Below are 24,057 nucleotides of genomic sequence, written 5' to 3' on the forward strand. Positions count from 1 at the left end.
ACTTCCACAGACAGACAAGGGTCTGCCACACACACGCGCACACACACACACACACACACACACACACACACACACACACACACACACCTGTCAAAAGCTAAATCTAAACATGCACTCTGTTTGTTACATTCTCCCTCCTAGCCCTAATGTCTGGGCAGCAGTAAGTATGTATGTGTGCGCACAAACAGTGTGTTACAGCTGTAAAATGTACAGTTAAGTTTTGGAGAGAAACACACTGTCAAGTAATAATCTGTTACAAGTGCTTAGATATTCACATGAGAAAAAAAGCTTATCACAAAAACCCCAAAAGTGAGCCTAGAAGACACGTCTACAGAAAAAGAGATAAGAGGGTAAAAACAGCTCGCTTCTAGTTTCAAGAAGTGTCTTTTGGATATGAGAATCCTCTCGGGGAGCTTTATTCATTCAGCTCTAAAGGCGTACAGTGCATTTCCTTACTTTTCAGAGGTTGAAACATTCTCCGCAAAATTATACATTTCAGCTTTAAATAGCGCTCGCAGTTACAGTGGAAACTCTATCAGACTTGATGGGGAAATTGCTTTTGCAGCAGAGTAATATAATGTGCATGGATGATTGTGTGCACATAAAGACAGAAACAAATGGTAACCACACACAGTGACAAAAGTGAGAAATAACACCATTATGTCTTCTCGGCAAAACACAGAGAACCGTAATGGAATAATCTGCTAAACACATTAACTAAACATTATACTGTCATGAGGTGGTTGATGTGCTATTAACTACTACCACTGTTACTGAAGTATTACGCAGTATGATCATCAGTTGGGGTTCTGCTGCTACAAAAGCAGAATTCTGAGAGGATTTACACACACACACACACACACACACACACACACACACACAGAGCATGGCTTATTAGCTGGTTGTGTTTTTTGCCTTTTTCTGTCCATAAACAGATCTATCAGAACAACAGAACACAACAGACTGGTAAATCCAGTTATCCTCCATCCACAGAGGAAATGACCTGGACCAGGCCATCTGTGAGTGAAGTGTGTGTAAGTGTGTGTGTATGTGTGTGTGTGTGTTTTAGAGAGAGAGAGCGAGAGAGAGAGAAAAGAATGGGGTGGGGATAAAGCAGAAAGAGAGTTGCTGCTGATGCTCATGTGTTATTCATGAGAGCGCAGAGAATTTGTGGAATAAAAGCTCTTTCAAACATTAAGCAAAAGAGAGAAGAGAGCAAAGAGGGGAAGAGTTAAAAAAAAAAAAAAGCAGTGCGGCTGAAAGTATGACTTCACTTGGCTTTTTGCTGTTTTATCTCTCTCTCTCCATCTTCTCTCTTTTTGTTTCCATTCTGAGGCTGTCAGATGGAAGACAGCATTGGAAAGGACTGATAGAGCCCCAGACAACTGGAGAGAGAGGAGAGAGGGAGGGGAAGAGAGGGAAGCATAGGGGGAGAATATGGGGGGAAAGAGGGAGGTAGGACAAGAGGATGGGAGAGGAGAGGAGAGGAGAGGAGAGGAGAGGAGAGGAGAGGAGAGGAGAGGAGAGGAGAGGAGAGGAGAGGAGGTAAAATAAAAAAGACAGCAGTGGAAGAAGAGAGGAGAGAGCAGAGAAAGAGTATTGGGGGAGGACATGAGATTGGAGGCGATACGAGTGGAGTGGAGCAGTGAGGAGGAGGCATGGCGAGGCAGAGGGGCCAGAGGAGGGCAGTAATCCAGGTGCCACATGTCAGGATGAAAGCAGAGCAGGAGAAAGAAACATGCTGCTATTGTGTCCCAGACCCACTGACAGACAGTCTGACTGACTGACACTTGAAAAGCAAATTGACTCCAAATGGACTCTTAGGGCTTTTTGGAAAGCTCACATATGGAGATAAACAATGTACAGTGCTGTACTAATAAAATGCATTTTAACATGCAAATGCACTGAAAAATACTACAAGACAGTGTCTAGCCCATTACAAATTCTGAAACTGAAAGTGTTAATTGTCCCCAGCAGCAGTGGGGGGCTGTGGCTCTGTCTCCACCCATACATTAACCACACACGATATCTCAGAGAACTACTGGCCCAATTTTGATGAAACTTGTGTGAATGATGCAGCATTTACAAAATGATGCTGATTACAAAGCTTATCTCCTGCCTTTTTTGAACTGCTATAATCAAAAAAAATTTATTAATTAAATTCCCATTAGATACCATAAATTACTTTTTCCTCCCACATAATGGAATTTTTAAATTGCAGTAATTGGTCCCAAGAGGATGCTGCGTTGTGTTTTCCTAGGTGTGCTTATTAAAGTTTTTGCCCTGGATTTCAGCATCTTACAACATTTTCCACATATAAAAATGCTGTTAAACGCAGTAAAATGTACAACCCTTGTCAAACACCCATAAGGCCAAATGATGTGCTCATGCAAAAAAGCTTTATGAAATAAAAACATCTCCCCAAAAAGACATCTTCCACTTTTTATTTATTACCAAAACAGAAAGACCAGTGTCTGCAACATAGTCAATGAGAAAACCTGTTTGCAAAACAGTGACAAATAAAGCAAACTGTTCTGCGCTGAGCTGTGGACCATTTTTCCATCTCACTACCACCAACACACTGAATGCACTAAACGTGCATCTGGAGCGCAGCGAGAGTGTGTGTGTGAGGTCAACCCCATAAAAATGCACCGACAGGTGCCTGCTACAGTACATCACACAGGCTTACACATTCAATCATACACACAGACACACACACACACAAATACATGCACACACACACACACCCACACACATACGCATGGGTGAGCTGATACAGCCAGACGTGGACTCTGTCTGACTCCAGAGCTCATAGCCTCTAAGTGCTGCTCGTTTCCTTAAATCACCTCTGAGAGAGAAGGAGACTGAGACAGCGCAAGACTTCATTCTAATTTCCCCTTGCTTCCTTGAGTGTGTAATAACTCAGATGAAATAAGGTGTTGTGTTAGACATTAAGGGGGAACCATAATACATATTTAGACCATTCATAAAACCAGAGAGATAGGATGGGTGAATGTAGCTCTAGGCTTACTCTCTCCAGATGTCTGTCTGATTAAGATGACGCACTGTTATGCTGGTTAGCTCTGGTTATGCTGCGTTAGCTCTGCCATGGGGGTCTTGGTAGAACTTTACTACGGGCCCTCTGATTGGTTGGCCTCTGGCTGACCCGGGGCTGCTGGGATACAGAGAGTCTTGAGATGTCAGACACCATGCTGGAGAGGGTAGAGCTCTGATTGGACAGAGTTGCACGTGGAGTACCATGATGCTCTGGGGTTATTTGATTGGTCGATACAGGGGAACCGGCATCACCTTTTACAGACAGGCAAGAAAGTGGGGCAGTTGTCTGATTATCATCATAGTTGGGGTGTGTGTGAGGTGTGTGACTGACATCATGGTTGGATGCCTGTGCGTCACTTGTATATGTGTGTCTCCTCTCCCTCCTCAGTGTGTCCAGTTGGAGCAGTGCTGAGTTGTATGCCACCTTAAGATCCTCAAGCTCCACTGCCACGCTGTCCTTCTGCTCCTCCCACTCCCTCCTCAGCCTATCAGCTGCCAGCTGGAAGTCCTGCTCACACTGAGCCAACGCCATCTCACCTATATGTGAAAAGACACAAACGTGCACTTTTAGCATACCATTTGTCAGATTTCTTTGACGAAACAGAACTTAACACCATCCAGTTGGACATTATAGTTTTACCTTGTTCCTGAGAAGTAGCCAGAGCCCCAACTGTCTCTCTGAGTTCTGACTGGTTCGTTTCAAATGCGGACAGGAAGCCTTTAAGTGCCTCATCTGAACCAGAGGCCACCAGTAAATCATAACAGGAGAGGATATCTGAGAACATACACACACGTGCCAAATATGAAGAGGTGGCAGGGAAGCCATGGAGAACAAGGATGTCATTTCATACGGCCACATGATCAGCACCAATACAACAGGCTATGTTACATTTTATAACAGGTCAAGTTCCATCAGAACACCGTGACACTAAAAACAACCTGACCCTCTGTTGTTACCTTGCATTGGTTCACACAAACTGTGTTGGATGTTGTTTTGGAAGTCGCGGTAGGCGTGTCCTAAACCCTGGATGAGCTGCTGTGTTTGGCCAGCCTGTAGAGAGGACATCCTGCCATGGAACTGAAGCTCTGCCTCTGCTGCCTCCAACTGATACATACCAGGAAAGAGGAAAGTGATTCACTGAGTGAGAGTGTGTGTATGTATGTGTTTTATGTGTGTGTGCGAGCGCTAACCTGAAGTTGAGCCATGCGTTGTGCGTGGTTATGTGTGTGAACGATGGCCTGAGCGGCTCGTGTGGCTCTCTGCTGGGCTCCTCGGGACAGAGCCGGCAGGAGGGACAGGACATCTTCCACCTTCATCTCCACACACACATCCAGCTCAGTCCTCCCCTAGAAAAAACAGAGACCAGTCTACAATGAGTGTAGAAATCATCAGTAACAAATGCTGCTTCTATGTAAAAGACTGGCCAGGTGTCACAGATTAGTAAGTAAGAAAAGGAAGATAATATGTAGAAGAGCCTTGATACAATTGAGACATGGATTGTGCAAAAAGGGTTGAAACTTGTTATTCAGATGAAGGCCTGTCTGTTTATCTACATCCATCCAGATCTACACCCTTTTAAAGTAATAATCCACGACATTTTCATGTAAATAAATGTCTGTTTATGTTTGCTACTCTCTACTGCTGATTGATATATCGCAGTTGTGATTCAATCTTTTCCCAGTTCCCAGGAAAAATCTTCTGGAAAAGAAGTGATGTGATTTGTGTTTGCAGCAGCAGTGACAGCAGTTTGTCTGGAATAAACAGAAGAAGAACTGGGTAGTTAGCATGATCAGCAATAGCCACCAAACCTACAGAAACTCAAACTTCATCAACAGAAAAAATAAAAAAAGATTTGGATGGAAAAAAATGAATTGTCACTTTAATACTCAGTTGCTGATCATGTAGGTGTGCCAGTGCAGCGGATATTGTTGCTTGGTTGAGAAAATCTGAAATTACATGATTCTGAATGGCACCTATTCTGACATGGGTGAGAAATAAGTATAAGAATTTCTGGCTACAGAGAATCCACCACATTATCAACTTTTTTAAGGCTTTATATCAAGTAAGGAGTCCTAAGAATGGTGGTAAATTCCCATGGCTCCATCCATCCATTCAGCTATCTATGCAACTCTATCTATCCATCCATCCATCCATCTAATATCCATCTGACCACCCATCTAAACATCTAACTATCATTCATCCATCTAGCCATCTAGCCATCCATCCATCCATCCATCCATCCATCCAGGCTGTGAGCTGCTCTCCCCAGGGAGAGGCTCAGCTGCTCCACCGGCCTCCACCAGCCTTCAGACATGTTTTAATGGCGAGCCTGGACTATAGGCCTCTTGGACTCTCCTGAGACACATACACACACACACACACTGCCATACACATCAAACACTGCATAAAAATGCATGTGTAGCCTTGGTGACCTTACCGATGCCTCTGCCACTTCCTCTATTCTCCCAACTTTCCCTCTCTCTCCATATCTATGCTGCATTTCTTTATTCAAACACTCATTCCTATTTCCCCATAAAAGCTCTCTGTAACTCCTTTTTGTCTACCTCACTGTAAACACTAGTTATATTTCTCTCCGTAACACAATCTGCAATCCTCTTTTGTCTTGTTCCCTCTTTTGTCCCTTATCTCTCGGTGCATTAAAGCTGTGTCTCTGCACCCCCCCCCAACCTGTCCCTCCCTCTGGCTTTCCCTTCTTCTACTTCACCACCACCCCTCCTCTTTCTATTCTATCCTCACGCCACCCTACTTTGCCCTTTTTCCTTCTCTTCTCCCTTCTCTTTTACTCTATCACTTTCTCATTTTCAGTCGGTAATGTCATGCTGCCCTGTAGCAAATGCCTTTGTGTGAATGTGTGTCGGAGTGATAGCAGGTCTGCGCAGTGAGTGAGAGAGAGAGAGAGTGTGTGTGTGTGTGTGTGTGTGTGTGTGTGGCCCGAATGTCTGCCTCTCTGCATGTGTGTGAAACAGAGAGAGAGACAAAAAGAAGAGAGAAACAGAGTCAGACAGAGAGGATAAAGTAAACTGCAATCAGCACAGATGGAAGGACACCTGCTCTATAATGGCAGACTCTCTTAGCGTTTGCAAATCCTCTCTCTCTCTCTCTGTCTCTCTCTGTCTCTCGCTCTCTCTTTCTCTCTCTCTCTCTCTCTCTCTCTCTCTCTCTCTCTTTCTCTCTCTCTCTCTCTTCCTCTCACAAGCACACACACACTTACTTCAGAGAGGCAAACCTGGGCACAACATGAAGGGACGCCCCCCTCCTCTCATGGGGCGGTGGAAGCAGAGTGACGGATGTGATGGGGAGAATTGGGAGAGAGATAAAACGACAACATGGAGACACGGAGGCAGGTCCAGGGGGGGAAGGGGGAGTCAGAGAGAGAGAGAGAGAGAGAGAGAAAGAAGGGACCGGGAGAGAGTGGGTCTCACATTTGGCAAGTGAGAAGAAGCTTACTGTGACACAATCCAGCAGACTGGCCTCATCTATGTTGAGGTTTGTGTTTACCTGTGGTGAGTGTGGTCCTATGAGGCTGAGAGGCAGCAGGTCTGTGCAGCACAGCTCCAGGGCAGAGAGGGAGATGGATGTTTGGGCCAAGAGGCGCTCATAGACCACCTGGGGGGCCTTGACTGGATCTGAATCTGGACCTGGAGCTGGACCTGGACTTGGTGCAGAGCTGTGGCCCACGATTTGTGTGAGGCTATGTTTGAGTCCCAGCAAGTGTTTAAATAACTGGCTCAGACCAGACTCTAGACTACTCTATAGGAAAGGAAAGGAGAAAGGTATCAAACACAAGGAGCGTGAGGAACAACTGCAACCCAGGGAACTCTGGGAAGCATTTTACTTACGGTTTGGCTAAAGAGGAACAATAATAAACCCACAGCAGATAAAATGCAACTGGACTCACCACGTACTGGAGGTTGATGGCGTCGGTGCGACCATAGCACACATCCAAGAGTGTCGTTGGTTTTTTCTGTAGACTGGGCGGGGATAACACCCAAGGCATGGTGAGGCCCTGCACTGTGTTCACCTAAACACATTCACAAACCCAACAAATACACACTGGTTTTCTCTTTACACACGACTACCACAAACATTAATGCTGCACTCGGTCATTTCACACATCGATGGCCACAAATGTATTTTTCCCCTAGGTTGTGTTAACATTTAAATGTTGTACTGTACAACTCTGGAAACTCGGACATACACAATATTAACTTCTAGAACTCCTCCATCTTTCAGCTCTTTGTATATCACACAATGCTGCAATCTGATTGGATGCACTTTGAAAGGTCAGAGGCTAACAGGGTGAAAGTTAAAATAATTTGAATTTTGAGCACAGTGGCAAGGTGGAAAAATCGAGCAATGTGCGTCAACAGCGCAAAACTGTTTTGCCGTGTTGACAGCTTAAGGCTTATTTTTACATAAGAATCTTGCCTTTAGTACCAACATGTGATGTGAATTAAAGTGAGCATTCACAAATAGAGAAAAAATGATGGCTTCAATCCCAGTGAAAATGTGAAAGAATCATAACGGAAGGCGTGGTGAATCTTCAGACAGTACGTTAGTTCAGAGAGAAAAGACAGGACAGTACAGCCCAGCAGGCAAACACAGAGCAAAGCCCATTACCAGTGGTTCAGATGAGGTTCCTGACACCATGCATGTCAATGAGGGGAAGCTGTAGCCCCGGTGCGCACACCCTGCCACACACACACAGTAAATACAAACACACAGTGAATAAACAAGAGCACACACACACGCCCACACACTCACTCACATTAACAAGCATGCACATACAAGTATTAACACAAACGCACATACACACACGAAACCAGGCAAGTGTAAACAAATACCCACAAGTACATACACACACCACTGTCTCATTTCTCATTCACCCACTGAGCAGATCCACTATAACATAGCCTACAGGTGTCATTAACATTTCAAACATGGAAATTATGCAAACACCCTGCCACGCTGTGAGGCAGGCAGCTTAGCCCATTTAACACACTCCTCCAGCCGCTCAAACGGAACTGTTCTCTCATCTTACAATGCTACACCGCTTTACGAAAACAAACATCACGTCAACATCACACGCTCGGGCATTTCCATAAACACACATACAGACATCGCGGGGCCAAGTCACACAGAAAATAGCATAGGTGATGTAGCTAAGGAAAACCAATTTCATGAAAACACACACATCGACATCTCGCACATGAAAGATGGTATCAATGAACGTTTTCTGCTCCCATCATCCTTTTCTGACCCTCTCAGATAGACTGTCCAGTCTCTTGCCCAGCAAAACCAATCTGCTCTTATTTCATTTCATCTCAGATCAATTCTTTTGCTTTGTTGAACTGACCATGGTGTGTGTGTGTGTGTGTGTGTGTGGGTGTGTGTGTGTGTGTGTGAGTGAGTGAGTGTGCGTGCGTGTGTGTGTGTCCATCACACTAGGTGGAGGTCTATGTGCAGGGCCTCAGAATATGAGGTAATCAATCACATCATACTTCAATCACATCATACTGCCTTAGATTAGAGCCACATCGATCTGGTCTCAACTCTGACAAACAGCCTGACCTAGAATACATCCACCTGGATAAGACACACACACACGCACACACACACACACACGCACACACACAGCATCCCTTCTTTCACTGCATTTCTAGCACCCCACGTAGCACCCCCTCCCTGGAGTGTACACTACCACACACACACACACATACCAGAAATATTTACTGAGAACCACAGTCTCACACAGAGCGGTCCCTGTGCAGTAAACATCCAAGGTGGGATGATTTTCCCTGTGGGTGGCTGTTCATTTGTATGCTCCTTTCACTGTCCATCACCTCCGCTGCCCCCGTCCACGAAACCAAACACTCACCGCCACAGTCTGACATACTCATCATTCTCGATGGATTTGGGAATGTCATGCATCGCTCGTATTTGTAGCCCTATGTCTCTTTTCTCTGTTGACCGCGTGCACCCATTTCATTTATTAATGCCATGTATCATCCCAATCAATGGTAGGCAGTGTGATGAAGGTCCTTGCCTGAGGGGAGAGAGAGCAAACGGAACAGGCTCTGGGATGTGCAGCGTTCACAGAATCATTAAGTCTGAGGTGATGCCTGTGTGTGTGTGTCTGTGTGTGTGTGTCATGCTTAACAAGTAATCATTAGCACTAGATATGCAGTGAGAGTGTCAGAGTGTTATCCAGGTATTGTTTGAAGATCCCTAGCTGTCTACCCTGTAGTGCAGACCGGAGGAAATCAAAGCCCTGAACATCTAAAGTGTGTGTGTGTGTGTGTGTGTGTGTGTGTGTGTGTGTGTCTGCGTGTGTAGGTCTGACAACCCTTCTCCTACCGTTTCTCTACGGAGACAGAAATGAGGGGGAACAAAAATATCTGCACCGGCAAGGCTACAGTTAAAGGGCCTAATAGCGGAACCTTTTCCACCACCTGTGTTTTATAGTGCAGACCATCTGGTAGTGTTTACAATTAAATTCAATATTTGATTCAACAGATGCATCTGTAGTAAGAATAACTACTTTCCGAAGGTCAACAAAAACAGCATTGTTCTTCAAAATGAGAGCATGAAAATTTATTTGAAGTTTAACATATAACAGATAACTAGATCTTAAAGGAGCTAAACTGATACAGTAATGAAACCATAGCTGGATTAGGGGCACTTATGTTTTTGAATCATTTGTAGGGTTCCTGGCTGTATTGCTACACTTCCCTGTTCCCCAGCACAGACTCTGTTCTGTCATATAAATGTTATTATGTTAGTCAATCAGTTGGCCAATTTCCAAGGACAGAATGAGGCTGTTTAAGGGCAACACACATTTGTCCTTGTCATTGCCCAATGTGTGTTTATCTGGATCTGCCTCTTACACCATTTTCTCGTCATATAAATTTGCCTAATACCCGTTCTGAATTTCACACCGGAGCCTGAATTAAGTCCCATACCTGATGTGTCCTGTTGAGAGACAGCTGATCAGTTTGAGACTCACAGAGACAGTCAGATGGACGGGTGACCAATCAAGACCCATTGGAGGTGGGGGGGATTGACCAATGAGAGAGCAGGACTGATTGGAGTTGATTTACGTTCCTGACATCCTTAACCAGATTACCCGACATCCCTTGCGGTGTGATTACTGTGATGCACGGTCTTGACGCTGTGTGTGTGTGTGTGTGTGTGTGTGTGAGTAAGTGTGTGTGTGTTCTTTCCCTCCACGGGCCAGAGCTCATGCAGAGCTGGAGGAAGGATTGGAGCACAACCACTGAGATTCAAAACTACCAGACAGGAGAGCAGCTGTTTTTCAGATTTGCTGTGATAGTTCGATATCTGCTATCTCTGGTAGTTATCATAGTTATCATGCCCACACTGACCTGCAGGCAAGGCTTAAAAGAACATGTTCAGGATTTAAAGAAGGAATCTTATTGATCGCTAGCCAAGAGTGCTGTCAGGACATCCAAAAGTTTTTCCCAGCATTTTTTTTTAGTTCATGAGACTCTAGCAACATTGCGTTCACCTTTTCAACCACTGCATGTCAAATTAACATGCAAGTTCTTTTAGCAATCTGAGCTCTAACAAGTACTAGTTTATACCAGCTGTATTATCTGTAGGAATGCACAATCTGGAAGGATATGCATTTGATTTTAAGAGAAATCGGTTGGCTCCCCAATCACTGGCACTGACATTGCTAACAACTGCTACTGCCATCTTGCCAAAGATTAAACCAAAGGTCTAAAAACATTTCAAAGTAAGCTGCGGGGAGTCTTGGTTAGCAGTCAGCAACATAAGCTTCTTATAATCCCAAGGCCGCCTTCTGAATATATGTTATACAAATTACCACCAAGGCATCATTTGACAGAGTGTCATTACAGCAGCCATGGTGTAGCAGGTATGTAGTGATTTTTCGTGGTTCAGTGTTAGATGTTTCTCTACTGAGCCCATAAGACCGGTGTAGTTTCTATTACGGCTAACAGGTTCATCTCCTGCCCAGACTGGAAGCCAGCAAGATCCATCAGTTCATTTCAGCCACTCTCCTCTCTCAGCCTTGCTCTTAAAGACAGATAGTGGGAGACTGTCTCATTTCACGCTTGCAGGAGTTAATGCTATTAAACTAGACACACGGATACACTTACACGTGCACACACTCACACACACACACACACACACACACACACACTCACTCACTCACATGTGCGCACACCCACAGACGAGATGTAGCTGATATCTAATGGCCGAACATCGGCGACCTCTGAGATAAAGAGTAGCTTTCCTGCTTCAATGATACACAACCATGTTCATTCACCCTCCAGATGATGTGTGCATGTGTGTGTGTGAGGTGAGTGTGTGTGTATGTGTGTGTGCGTGCATGCGTATGCGTTCGTGTGTGAGTATACATTTGCACCTGCGCTGTGACTGATGCAGTACCAATCTCTCAGTGATCCCATTACAAGGGTCTGACAAGCAAAGGGTGTGTGTGTGTATGTGTGTGAGTGTGTGTGTGACAGAGAGGATCATCTCGGAACGCCTGTTAGTTAGCAGCACTCTCTATCACTGTGGCATGTTATTATCTTGCTAGGGCCTACGTTACATCACTCATACTAACACACACACACACACACACACACACACACACACACACACACACACACACACACACACACACACACACACACACACACACACACACACACACACACACACACACACACACACACACACACATACACACTCACACATTTGTCTTATTATACTTGTGAGGACTTTCCATTGAATACATTCATTCCCTAACCCCTAGCCGTAACCTTAACAATCACCACTACACACTTAACCTTAACTTTAACCCTAATCTAATCTTAATTCTAATTTTAACACTAAACCCAAATCCTAACCTGAAGATAAAACCGAAGATGTGAGAATCGGTCAAAATTACCTCACTTCACAAAATTATCCTCACTCCCAAGGTGTAAAACTCAAACTGGTTCTCATATGGATAGAAGTACAAGAACACACACACACACACACACACACACACACACACACACACACACACACACATCCTTTTCTCAATGGCATTCTGGGATCAGTCACATGTGGCATAGTACATGAATGTAAGGATATCCAGAGAGTTAAGCATCAAGGTTATTAGCATGTTTTTTCATCACAGCAGTTCAACCTTGCAATGCACAAAGCAATTAACTCAGGCTTACTAAGAGTTGGGACTGGGCATGTGCCTTTGGTTATTCTGCAATAGGAGAATGAAGTCTTGCTCGCTAACCATGCACAGAGACCCAGTGACATTACACTGCAGGGCTTGATGTAAGCAGACAGCGCATCTTTATATAGGGCGTCTTTTTTTTGGAGAAGCTTCGCAGATTAGAAGGGGAGACCATGAGAATTACACTGGACGTGGCGTTGCCGTCGGCTCTGTATATCTAATGCACTTCCAGCTAGACTTTATCTCTATGCAAACTGGCCCCATTACCTTGTTATTCCTGTGCAGGGCCTGACTGACAGTGGAGCACATCTCAATCAGCCTGGTCAGCTCAGACAGAGGGACAGTCACCTGAGTCTGGGACGAATCAAAGCCCACTAGAGACCTGCAACAAACAAACACAGGGTCTATGTTACATCACTCATGCACACGCTTACACACACACACTAATGCACACACACACACACGATAATGTATTACACATAGAGTAAATCATGCATCTTGCACAATCTGATTGGTTTGGTTGACTGGTACATAATTCTGTCTATATATACACTGTAAAACAGAAGCAATGTGTATATCTGACAATATTATAGGTAATGTGAATTGCACATCTGCTAACAATGCACATTTGATTAGCCAAGGATGCACATGCATTTGCACATCCTGCATAATCCTGCATAATCCTGCATAATACAGTCCGCACTGTGAATTTGTTAATGACCCAATTTCCCCTAAGGGAGTTATAAAGCTCTTATTTTAGAAGAGAGTGTGTACCTCAGTGTGTGAGTGAGGGAGTTCAGGGCTTTCTCCACATCCAAACAGCGACACACATGAGAGCTCAGGCCCTCAGAAAGAAGAACCACCTAAAAGAACAGAAGTAAAACATGCACAGATCACAGCCTGATACAGCTAAATAGTGTGCTTGTGACGTGTGTATGTGTGTGTGTGTGTATGTGTATGTGTGTGTGTGTGTGTGTGTGTGTACTTGTCTCTCCAGCTGCATCAGCTGGGCTTTGAGCAGGTTGAGCCTCCTCTCCTCGTATTTCTCCTCAGGCCCCTCATTCACTAGCTGCCTGTACTGGCACCTGAGAGCAGATTATTGTTTAGGAGAGTTTCAGCAGAACAGGCAGAGTAAGTGGATCCCCTCTCCACTGGTCTAATCTAATCAAATTTGATGTTTCCAAACACACAGCGGCTGGCTAAAGGCAGAGCGATGATACCGTAGGAACAAAGCCCATGCTTGTTGTTGGAGACTTACCTAAGCTCCTCCAATTCCTGCCTCAATTTAGTATTCTCCCTCTGAAGCTTACGCTGGAAAACAACAAGAAAGCAATTAAATGTCCAGACATTTTGTGTGTGTGTGTGTGCGTGAGTGTGTGCGTGCGTGTACGTGTAGCTATTACCTCAGAGTTGTCCACGTCTGTTTGTGGAGCAGACATCCTCTGTGGGCTGATGGGGGCAAGTCTTCCATGAGGTTGTTTGCTCTGTAGCGACACAGCGAAGGAAATTCAAACACACACAGACATACAGACAGACACACAGACACAAACAACCATTTAAAAAAACTCGAAATGAAACTTGAAATTTTCCTTTTAAGCTCTATCTCTGTACAAAGCATGTGCATGTGCATGTGCAGCAGTAAGCAATAAGGTAACGGTATGACCATTACCTTGCCCCTTTCATGCCATGTGTTCTGTCCAGGGGTCAGTTGAGTTTTTTATGCTGCCTAACAATCCTTTGCTTCACCAAACACAGAGAGGCTGGGGTTCAATATAGGATTGGACAGTAGTAGATAAGCTACCACTTTTGAATTCTTGTATGCCAAAAGACAGCTTATCAAAACACTTAGAGTAATTCTTCAAATGAAATAATAGGGGGAAGGGTCGATGGCTTTGATATGTGTACATCAAATGTAGCGATCATTTCACTTCACACACAGTAGTCAGTACTGCAAAGGTCCTTTCATCACTTTGACCTATCCGCCTCTCACTTTCATCTTATGCTAACGAGGGGCTCATTAATTTATTATCAAAGGATCCTGATTCACTGCAGGTCTGCTGAGAATATTCAGCTCTCTATACACAAAAAGTGGACAGGGTCATTTCATTTCAAAACCATACATCTAAAAGGCCAATGGACGCACACAAGAGCACTCACATACACAAGATGGAAGTAAATCTGGCTTGGGCAAGGGGTTTTAATAGAGACCACTTTTCATTCAGACATATTAAATTCTAAACAGCCCAGACTGGGGTCAAGGCGGGGAAAAAAGAAAAAAAAACAGAGATGGAGTGGGAGAGAAAAGATGGGATGGTAGGGAGATTGAAAAGAGAGCTGCTTTGTGCTGAAGCGTGGCAAAAAGTTCCCTCACACACATCTGGGACTGAAGACACTATCACGCTGTGTGTGTGTGTGCAAGCGAATGCAGGATTGGCCGTTCCGCCACGTTCCAGATAATTCCACACACAGGCGGGTCCACACTCTCCCTCTATGCTCCTGGGCTAGCTCAACTAACACACAATTGGTCACTCTCTGGCCTATGCCTGTGTGTAATTGGATAGACTCTGGGAAACAGAGGACTACGCCTGTCTGTCATAGGCTATTTAACAACAGACTTCCTGCCTCTAGACTCATTCTACAGCTGCTGAGAGCCACCAGAGTAAGCCACAGAGCCTTATCAGAAAAAAAAAACAGATTCAACCTATATAAATAACGGTCAAATCAGTCATATCTCGACAGACTTATGGAGTTAGTAAGTCTTGATACTGCATCTTGTGTATTTCTGGACAAGGACACAACAGCCATCACCTCTAAAACATTTAGCTAAAACATAAACATAAAAGTAGGCAAGTTGTTGTGGCAGCAGCATTAAGAGAATTCCTTCTGAACATAAGAAATTGAATTATGGTATCATGTGATAATCTAATCAAAATCAAACTTGGTCTAATATTAGTAGTAGCCAATCCAGTTAAGAGTGTTATCATGTGCTGCCACTGACCTGACTCCAGGTCAGCATGGAGAGAGTGAGAGAGGAAATGGTAGAAAAAGAAAAAAAGATGAAGTGAATAATAAAAGATGTGGGTGGTTGGGGAGGATCGAAAGGCCCCTTAAACGCTTGAGTTTCACCGGCAGCAATATTGGTTGACAAATGTGCCATACCAATTCAAGAATCAAATCATTTAAATTGCAGCTGGAGAATATTACTGTATAACAAGATACTCCAACTCTCACGCTCTAACCATTTTATTCTTCCCAGACATTTTTATACTTTTAAATGCATGAGAGTGCAAAGCTGGTCTGCTCAGTTACTTGCATTAATTATGAAGGAAAACAAGTCAACCTCAGGAATTACATGATTGCAGTTCCTTATAAGGATTCTACCTGTCAGTCTGATCATTTTAATACTTACATTGATACTTTTTAATGATATTCTCAGCATGTCATAACATGAGAGTCAACTGAACCAAATGGAGAGCTTCCTAACCAGCCTCATTGTCAATTTCAAGACTCCTCCCAGCTGAATAATGTCTATCCTTTGTTAGCAATGTGGGACTGAGCAACAAGGCGAAATAACAAAACCAAGGGTTCAGGTAATGCCGTAGGCCAACTCTACGTAGGTTACATGGCCAACTATGTTTTTGCCCTCTCCTAACCATCCTATAATCAAAGACCTGAGACCGTTAGAAACGTTACGTCTACAGGCACTTCAACCCAAACAAAAGGCTAGGTGGACACAGAGGAAGTAAATTAGCCAGTTTCAATAATAGACTGTAACACCCCAGAGACAACAATGGTCTGTGAGACAAAGACAGCAGCTATATCCACCTGTGTCACAGTGCCATCTAGCCCACATATAAGGTATTGCAAGCAAAGGCGACAAAGAGGAACAATCACATTTTCTTTGTTGTTTTTTTTTCCAACAGTGAAGTTGAAGTATCCTTAAGTGCATTCTAATTTCCTGCAATTCAGCAGGATGACATGCTGCAGCATGGTTTGAGAGCAGAGGTGGATTGGTAACATTTGGCTGAATCCTGCACAGTCGAGCCTTCAAGACCTTAGCATAGGCCTGGGTCTTGTTGCTTCAGCCCAGTTTTAAATCAGGATTTTAGTGTGGTACTATACATAAAGTAGGGTATGGATGCAAATGAACTGTTTACCATCCAAGACACACCTGACGGAGGTGTCAACACATGCTGCACACATGTTCCTTTACACATGTCACACGCATCCAGCACACGTAAGTGACACACCAGGCAGACAGCAGTGCTGAGAGGTCATAAACACAGGAAAACACCCATGATGCAGTACAGAGTGTGAATGGCTGTTGAAAACAAACACAGGCTGCTCTTGGCTACTCTGCACAGCCAGCAGAACACCTACAGACACTAACTGAGTGACTCACACCCAGCTCATTTTCATACTTATGTACACTCCAGGCTAATAACATTCTAATGTATTGGAATAAATGAATTACTAGTAAAATAAAGTTTTGCCATATGCTCAGGGAGCCAATTCAACTCTAAGGTCTAAAGTAATGTTACAATTATGCAAAGGACAGTAAAACACCTCTACTTCATTTGTGCACACAAATGCGTGTCCACATGCAGGCACACACACACACACACACACACACACAGTGCATGCCTGGCTTCTCTTGGACACAGCCACTTGCTGAACCGCAGAATGTTAAATAAACCGGTGGAGGAATTCCACTGAGTCAACACAGCCTGGAAGCGGAGAGCTCAGTGTGTGTGTGTTGGGAGCAGAACAGAGCTGTGTCTGTCACAGGGCAGTCTGGGGTAAACACACACACTCACTCTGTTTAGAACCTACCTGCCCATGGAATGCACAGAATCCAGCTGCTATGGCAACAGAAACCTGCCAGTAAATCTCTCAGTTTAACACCCTGCCTCTCTCTCTCTCTCGCTCTCTCTCTCTCTCTCTCTCTCCCTCCCTCTTTCTTACTCACTCACACAGATACACACACACACCTGACCTTCAAGTTCCAGATTTGAAAGCACATGTAACACAGTGGACACAAATAGTGATAGGAGGACGATACAGTTTAAAAGTTTTTCTTGTAGAATTTGGTTGTGGGTTGGTGGGGGGATTTGGAAGGACCCCCAGACCTCCCATTAATTGCCCCCACCAGTGTGTGACTGATTAATGGTTATTCCACAGCTCATCAATATGTCTATTTCCCCCCCATTTGCTCCCATAATGTGTCATTTTTAAGATTTGACCAAATGTGTTGACAAACTCCCACTTTACCACTAGGTGGTAGTAAATAGCTAACTACAGTAGATACTCTACACGATGCTAACAAAGATGCTAACTTAGCTAACTTGCAATATAAACGACAAAATCTAGTTTTTTTTACTAGCTGCAAGTTATTTATCTATTTTTTCCTTACCAAGCCTACTGCCGGCTTCGCTGAATGTCGGCATGGCTTCATTGGTGAAATTGCTGTGTTAATAATTCTAATTAATTTGCTCAAAATACTTTTATAGAAGTTGCATGGGTCCTGTGTACACGATAAAAAAATCGAGAGCGCCTTAACGATAGAAATTTGATAAGTTAGATTGGAAATGATTCATTAACGTCTTCTTCTGCACTGGCATACCTGTTCTATCCGTGAGTTTCTATCGGTTACCATGACGTCAAACGCAAACCGACGCTTTGAGTGACGCTACTTCCGTTGTACTAACTTCCGTCTTGCACATGTGTTTACGAAGGAATGTGGACAAACTATTGAAATAATAATATTACAGTATTGACGATACCTGTCTGTGCTGAAATATGGGGAAGTTAAATGTTGTGGTCCTGAGGTATTTATCTCGAGATGACTTCCGAGTCCTGACGGCGGTAAGTAACGGAGTTAGACTCTAGTCTGAGCTGAGTTAGCTCATGCTAGGTTAGGTCAGCCCGGTATAGTCCTGCACACATCAAGCTAACTAAGGTGTCATCTCTTTTATCACCAAGCTGTCATACAAACCTGTTTTTTCATCGTTTGCCATTGCAGCTGCTAAAGTAGTGTTGTCAGTGCAGTGATCCACTACTCAGGAAACCTTTCCTGTAATTCAAACAGGTCTTACAATTAAAGCAAACCGTTGGGAAGGAGGTTAGGTGAGAAATAAAATTTACGTTACTGATAAATATGGGTATGGTCAGGTGTTTATACCCCTTTTTTCATTTTAGACGTTATTCTGATGCATTTATCCAGAGCGACTAGTGCAGCAGTCGAATAAGCTTAAATTCCTAGATCAATAACATTTCAGGCAACCAGTAATAAGGAGTGTGTTCAGGGCTTTAGATGCTCTGACAATAGATGCAACAATATCACTGCACGCAGGCTTGGATTCCAGTACTCCCATGATGATATTCGGTAGCTGTCCCCACCTGTGTGTGACTGCTGTGTATGACAGAGAACTGTGTGATTTTAACAGTGCGTTTCCCCTCATACAGGTTGAAATGGGAATGAAGAACCATGAGATTGTTCCAGTGAGTCTCCTGTCCTCCATCGCTAGCCTCAAACACGGGGGCTGCAACAAGATCCTCAGGGAGCTTGTGAAGCACAAACTTGTGGCCTATGAACGCACCAAGAGTAAGAAAACACATAATAATGCTTGTTGTACCTGACAGATGAAGCTGGTAGAGATGGTGCATGGAGTTAAAAGTTCTAATGCAGAGTGTGTTTGTTGATTTCAGCGGTGCAGGGCTACAGGCTGAACTATGGAGGATATGACTACCTGGCCCTGAAGACCATGTGTTCCAGAGAAGTGCTGATCTCTGTTGGAAACCAGATGGGTGTGGGAAAAGAGTCAGGTAAAAAAAACAATCACATACTTACACAAAAACAGGCATTTTGTTACATTTGGACAGTGGTAGATCAGATTGAAGATCAGTGAAGAGGGCTTCTGAGTGGACATTCACTGGTTCAAATCACTGGGAAAATCAGGGTGGGAGTAGTGATCAAAAAGTGCTTTCCTTACTCTCAACAATTACTGTGATGTGATGCTGAGCAAGGTACTTAACCCCTAAGTGCTCCAGCAGTACTGAAATGGCACAAGACTGGTTTTATTGGGCAGCACCCAGGTGTGTGTGTGTCCTCCTTCCCCCTATAACTAATCCTAAACTCTTGTTGTAAATGAGAAGCCGTCAATACATTTCAGTACATACACACACACATACTTGTTTGTGTCCGCCTCCTGTAGATATTTACATTGTGGCAAGTCCAGAAGGGGAGCAGTACGCTCTGAAGCTTCACAGATTGGGGCGTACCTCCTTCAGGAACCTGAAGAACAAGAGAGATTACCACAAACACAGGAAGAACATCTCCTGGCTCTACCTCTCTCGCCTCTCTGCCATGAAGGAGTTTGCCTACATGAAGGTAATGCAGTGAATCAGTCACAGTAACTGATGTGCCCGTCTTATGACACAAGGAGGCAGCAGAGTTATCTGAAATGAATAGGAAATGTCTTCTATGGTAAATATGATATAGGAAGCAATATTTGTGTACCGAATGTTTAGTGTCATCTCCTTCCTCCTCCCAGGCATTGTATGATCGAGGCTTTCCCGTTCCCAAGCCTGTGGATTATAACAGACATGCTGTAGTGATGGAACTCATCAATGGATATCCACTGTATGTAATAAAGCCATCCTTCCTTCTTGCTGTTGTACATTCCCTTCCTCTCTATTTCTCTCTTATTAAATCCGTCTTTCAAAGGAGTTCTGTGTGTTATTAGTTCCTGGTATAATCTGTGCATGTTGCGTTTCCCTTTTAGGTGTCAGGTGCGTGAGCTGCAGGATCCGCCGGCGCTGTACAATGAGGTCATGGAGCTTATAGTCAAACTGGCCAATCACGGCCTGATTCATGGAGACTTTAACGAGTTCAACCTTATGTTGGACGACCAGGACCACGTGACCATGATTGACTTCCCGCAGATGGTGTCCACCTCGCACGTCAACGCTGAATGGTCAGTCTCTGTCCCATAAAGTTACAAGTTACTAATTAACAAATGGAACAAATGCTTGACTTTGAAAGATGTATCTGTTGTTGACTTCTCTAATCTTTTGTTTCTAGGTATTTTGACAGAGACGTCAAATGTGTAAGAGATTTCTTTGCAAAACGATTCAATTATGAGAGTGAGCTCTACCCAACCTTCAAAGACATCAGGTAACTGCATGTATTTATTTTTCAATTGCAAGGTTCTAAAGCAACCATTGTGGTCACCAATACAACCGAAATTGCAATTATGTGAACTGGAAATTAAATTTTGGTGCACTGTGGCTACAAATAATTGTCTTGATGTGACTTTAAGGAATAACTTTTTTAGTGCAAGCAATTTAAAATTAAATCCACTTCCTCTCACAAAACTGTTTTCCACTGATGCTGACTGTTAGCCAGATTGGCCAGGAAACGTTTGGCACAACACCTTTGTTTTGACTTAACCGTCTGGATTTTCTGTGATTGATGATTTTGAGGTGTGACCTTTAGAGGACAAAGAGCATGGAAGCCATGTCAACAACTCATAGCAAATGTGATGTTATTGTTTTGTATCTGAATATAGATTATATACAGAATATATAAAATTATTTGACAGCATTGCCTATTTTTCAATTTAGAAAACAATTTGTGCAGCTTAAATGCTTTGGGGTGCACCACAATTTTAGCTGGTGCTCCTAAGGTGGTCGGGAGGTTGGGAGCACCAGTGGTTCAATGAATGGAATGGAAATGAATGGGAGTGATTAAATGCGTTATCATGGGAATGATTTTTTGTTGCCACTGCATATTCCTACAGGCGGTCTTGCTCTCTAGATGTTGAAATCTCAGCCAGCGGCTTCACCAAAGATCTGGAGAGAGATGCTACCTTGCTACACCCAGCCGGACCTGAGGGAGAGGAAGATGAAGAGGAGGAGGAGGACGATGATGAGGAGGAGAGAGAAGAGGAAGTGGCAAGAGAAGAGGAAGAAGAGGATGATGAGGAGGCGAGTGTGGACATGGAGGAATACAAACAAGCAATGCTGGAGCTGGATGGTCTGAAAGTCAGCGACCCACATGCAGACACACAGGATGAGGGGGGAGAGAATGACATAAGGGAAGAAGAACAAAAAGAGACTGAGACAGCACCGATGGCTGGAAGTGATGAAGAGGGAGAAGGGGACCAACAGGAAGAGGTGAAGGAAGCAGAGGATGTTTGCCCAGAGCTGGTAGAACTTTCTGCCTCCAACAGAGAGTTCAAACCCTTCAGGTAAAGAGAACTGCTTATACTATTTGACCAGGATGGAAAACTACCATCACCCCCCAACCAAATGAAGCAAATTTATAAGTTGGCTCTGTGGCACCGAGCCAAACATTTATTGGAGGTTTCCTAAATCAAATTGGCAAAATTGTGAAAATGGCTGGTGAATTGTGACCACCATCAACTGTAGACGCTGTTTGATAAAGTCTTCTTCCTCCCTTACATTGGTGCCTTTTTCATTTGAATATATAGTCCTTTGTATCATTTTGCATGTTTTTTTTCTCCTGCAGAGACTCAGACAGCCTTCTACAAATGGCAGAACACAGGAGGAGGACAGACAGCGAAGCCACTGTGGGCAGCGTAGGGAGCTGCTCCACCATACCAACAGTTAGTACATCTTACACACACACACACACACGTCTGTAGTCATACAAATTATACAGGGTTCACCCCAAGATGAAGTGAGGGGCACTAATACTAATATAATAACATAGATACAAATACTCTTTACTGATGTGCTCTCTCGGAATTGATTGACTGCCTGGAAATTTCAACCAGCGATGTAGCATCCCTACTACACTGTTTTAGATAAACCCTGGTATGGCCTGCCGAAGGGCTTTCACATGGCTTTACTATGTTTGAAAGAATGTGCCAGGTGACTTATCATAAAAAGCAGATGCAGCAGACATGCCTACATAAGCCTCATGCTGGTCTTGCAGAGAAAGTGTTTGCATCTGGAGTAACATGGTGTCTTTGTGATTGTGCGTCCTGCAGGAGGTCGTCCGTCAGAAGGTGCGGAGGCAGCTGAACAAGCAGCAGAAGGCCGCTCAGAGGAGACGTCTGCAGAAGGGAGAGGCCAACCTGGTGACCAAAGCCAGGAGAGAGAACCAAAGTAACATCAAGTCTAGCATGGAGACCGCCTCCTTCTGGGGATAAATGGGACTACAGGGAAGAAACACCTAAGTGGAGAAAGGGAATGTACGTCAACAGGGGCTTTGTCTGCTCATTTCCTCTGTTGCTTCATCTGAAGTGGTGTAAACACATGATGGTTCATGGCAATGGTAAAACCTCAACAAGAGAGTACCTGCTTAACACTTCAGCTTTTCTGTATTGTGGGGAAACTCAGGCGAGATGAAGAACACAGCTGAGGACACAGCAGAATCAATGCAAACTGTGTGCGTTTCTCTACATGGCTCTTTACTTGGACAACCCCCACACTGTCACGGTTAAGAGTGAAGGGGCCATTGTCTGTGGTTGAACTGCAATGAACTGCCATGCTGAACATACAGTATAATGCAGTGTAAATAACTACTACTCATCCTAATCAGGCTGTATGATTGATAATAAAGCCTTTTTAAACAATATTGTGTCATTTCACTCTATCAGTCTATTCAAAAGAATGGGATTGCACTCAACAGTGAGGATAAACAAGCTTGAAAGAATTCTGTTTGTGTGGAAATTGAATTAAACCTTACAAAAATTCTTGCTGTCAAGTAGGACGGCATTCTTTTGAATAGATGTTCTGTGTAAAGATCACAGCCTGCCTACAATCTCACTACATCAAACAGAAACAGTGTAACTATTGCTATTTTTGTATTCTCCCAAGTTCATTGTAGGTTAATAGTATAATGCTGACAGATTATGACTGATGTGGGTGTAGATTTAAGATTCAAATAGAATGCAAGTTCCTAGAGCGCTTTCCTTTATGCTAAACTCCTGAGGTTCAAAGGTCTCCAACTATTAAACAGTTTGAATGGATTGCTGCGTCCGCCCTCTCAGCAGCCAATCAACTCAATAGAGTCACCCAGAGATGGATACAAACACATGTGGGAACATACATGCTCCAGGACACACCAATGCATTCGCCATGAAAAGGTGCAGGAAATAGACACGCATAGCCATTTGCTCTGTCTGATTGACTCATAGTGAGACACGCATGACACGCAATAGAAGAGGACTTGGGAGCTAAGAAACTACTCCTTTCTCAGTATTTAGTTCATTAATGTGTAAGAGGCTTTCAGAGAGCGGGTGAATTCAGATCTGAACAATGGCCATTCATATGAAGAGGGTGAATGGAGCTCAGACCCCGGCCTCAGTGGGCTCAGACTAGTGTGTGAAGTCAAAAGTATGCCTCCATCCCAACCCCCCCCCCTCCCAACCATCTTCTCTCACCCCAGAGTCAGACATGGGATACTGGGCAGCATTGTGCAGGGAACTGGATGTTGGGGGGGGGGGGGGGGGGGGGGATATTTCATGTGAAACCAGCTTCATTCTTTATCATAGATTGGACTACCCACTGCCATTTTCCTCTTCTTCAGATGGTAACTTGCAAACAGAACTTGGCAACTTTGCACAGGTCTGTAACTGTCTGACTCTGTTCAGGGATTAGCCAGCTGCACAGCCCGAGGGGAGGGGCTCAGCATTCCAGTGCTGGACCTGTGTGTGTGTGTGTGTGTGTGTGTGTGTGTGTAGAAAGAGTGAGGGGCCCTCTGAGCTAATTGGCAGTGTGG

At 44.0% G+C, this 24,057-nt stretch overlaps 2 protein-coding genes across 2 annotated transcripts; one reads left to right on the top strand and one right to left on the bottom strand.

Annotated features, from left to right (window-relative positions):
* Positions 1-2,528: 2,528 nt before the first annotated feature.
* LOC139648185 (uncharacterized) lies at positions 2,529-17,828 on the bottom strand. Its single transcript, XM_071524234.1, has 12 exons — positions 17,719-17,828; positions 13,709-13,789; positions 13,564-13,616; positions 13,291-13,390; positions 13,080-13,168; positions 12,573-12,687; positions 6,978-7,100; positions 6,578-6,829; positions 4,249-4,404; positions 4,015-4,162; positions 3,698-3,832; positions 2,529-3,594 (listed from the first exon to the last, which is right to left on the bottom strand). The coding sequence occupies exons 1-12, from the start codon at positions 17,758-17,760 to the stop codon at positions 3,098-3,100; spliced, it is 1,791 nt and encodes a 596-aa protein (XP_071380335.1). The 5' UTR covers positions 17,761-17,828; the 3' UTR covers positions 2,529-3,097.
* A 184-nt stretch (positions 17,829-18,012) lies between these two features.
* Positions 18,013-22,892, top strand: riok2 (RIO kinase 2 (yeast)). The gene is made up of 10 exons (XM_071524229.1): positions 18,013-18,170; positions 18,771-18,909; positions 19,014-19,130; positions 19,520-19,695; positions 19,859-19,947; positions 20,090-20,281; positions 20,389-20,481; positions 21,107-21,556; positions 21,838-21,934; positions 22,322-22,892. The coding sequence occupies exons 1-10, from the start codon at positions 18,105-18,107 to the stop codon at positions 22,481-22,483; spliced, it is 1,581 nt and encodes a 526-aa protein (XP_071380330.1). The 5' UTR covers positions 18,013-18,104; the 3' UTR covers positions 22,484-22,892.
* Positions 22,893-24,057: the final 1,165 nt, after the last annotated feature.

This window comes from Centroberyx affinis, unplaced genomic scaffold (assembly GCF_046629955.1).
Source record: "Centroberyx affinis isolate AG114_WGS23_722 - 3 ecotype Tasmania unplaced genomic scaffold, CSIRO-AGI_Caff_v1 ptg001167l_1, whole genome shotgun sequence".
In the NCBI taxonomy this organism is placed as follows: domain Eukaryota; kingdom Metazoa; phylum Chordata; class Actinopteri; order Beryciformes; family Berycidae; genus Centroberyx; species Centroberyx affinis.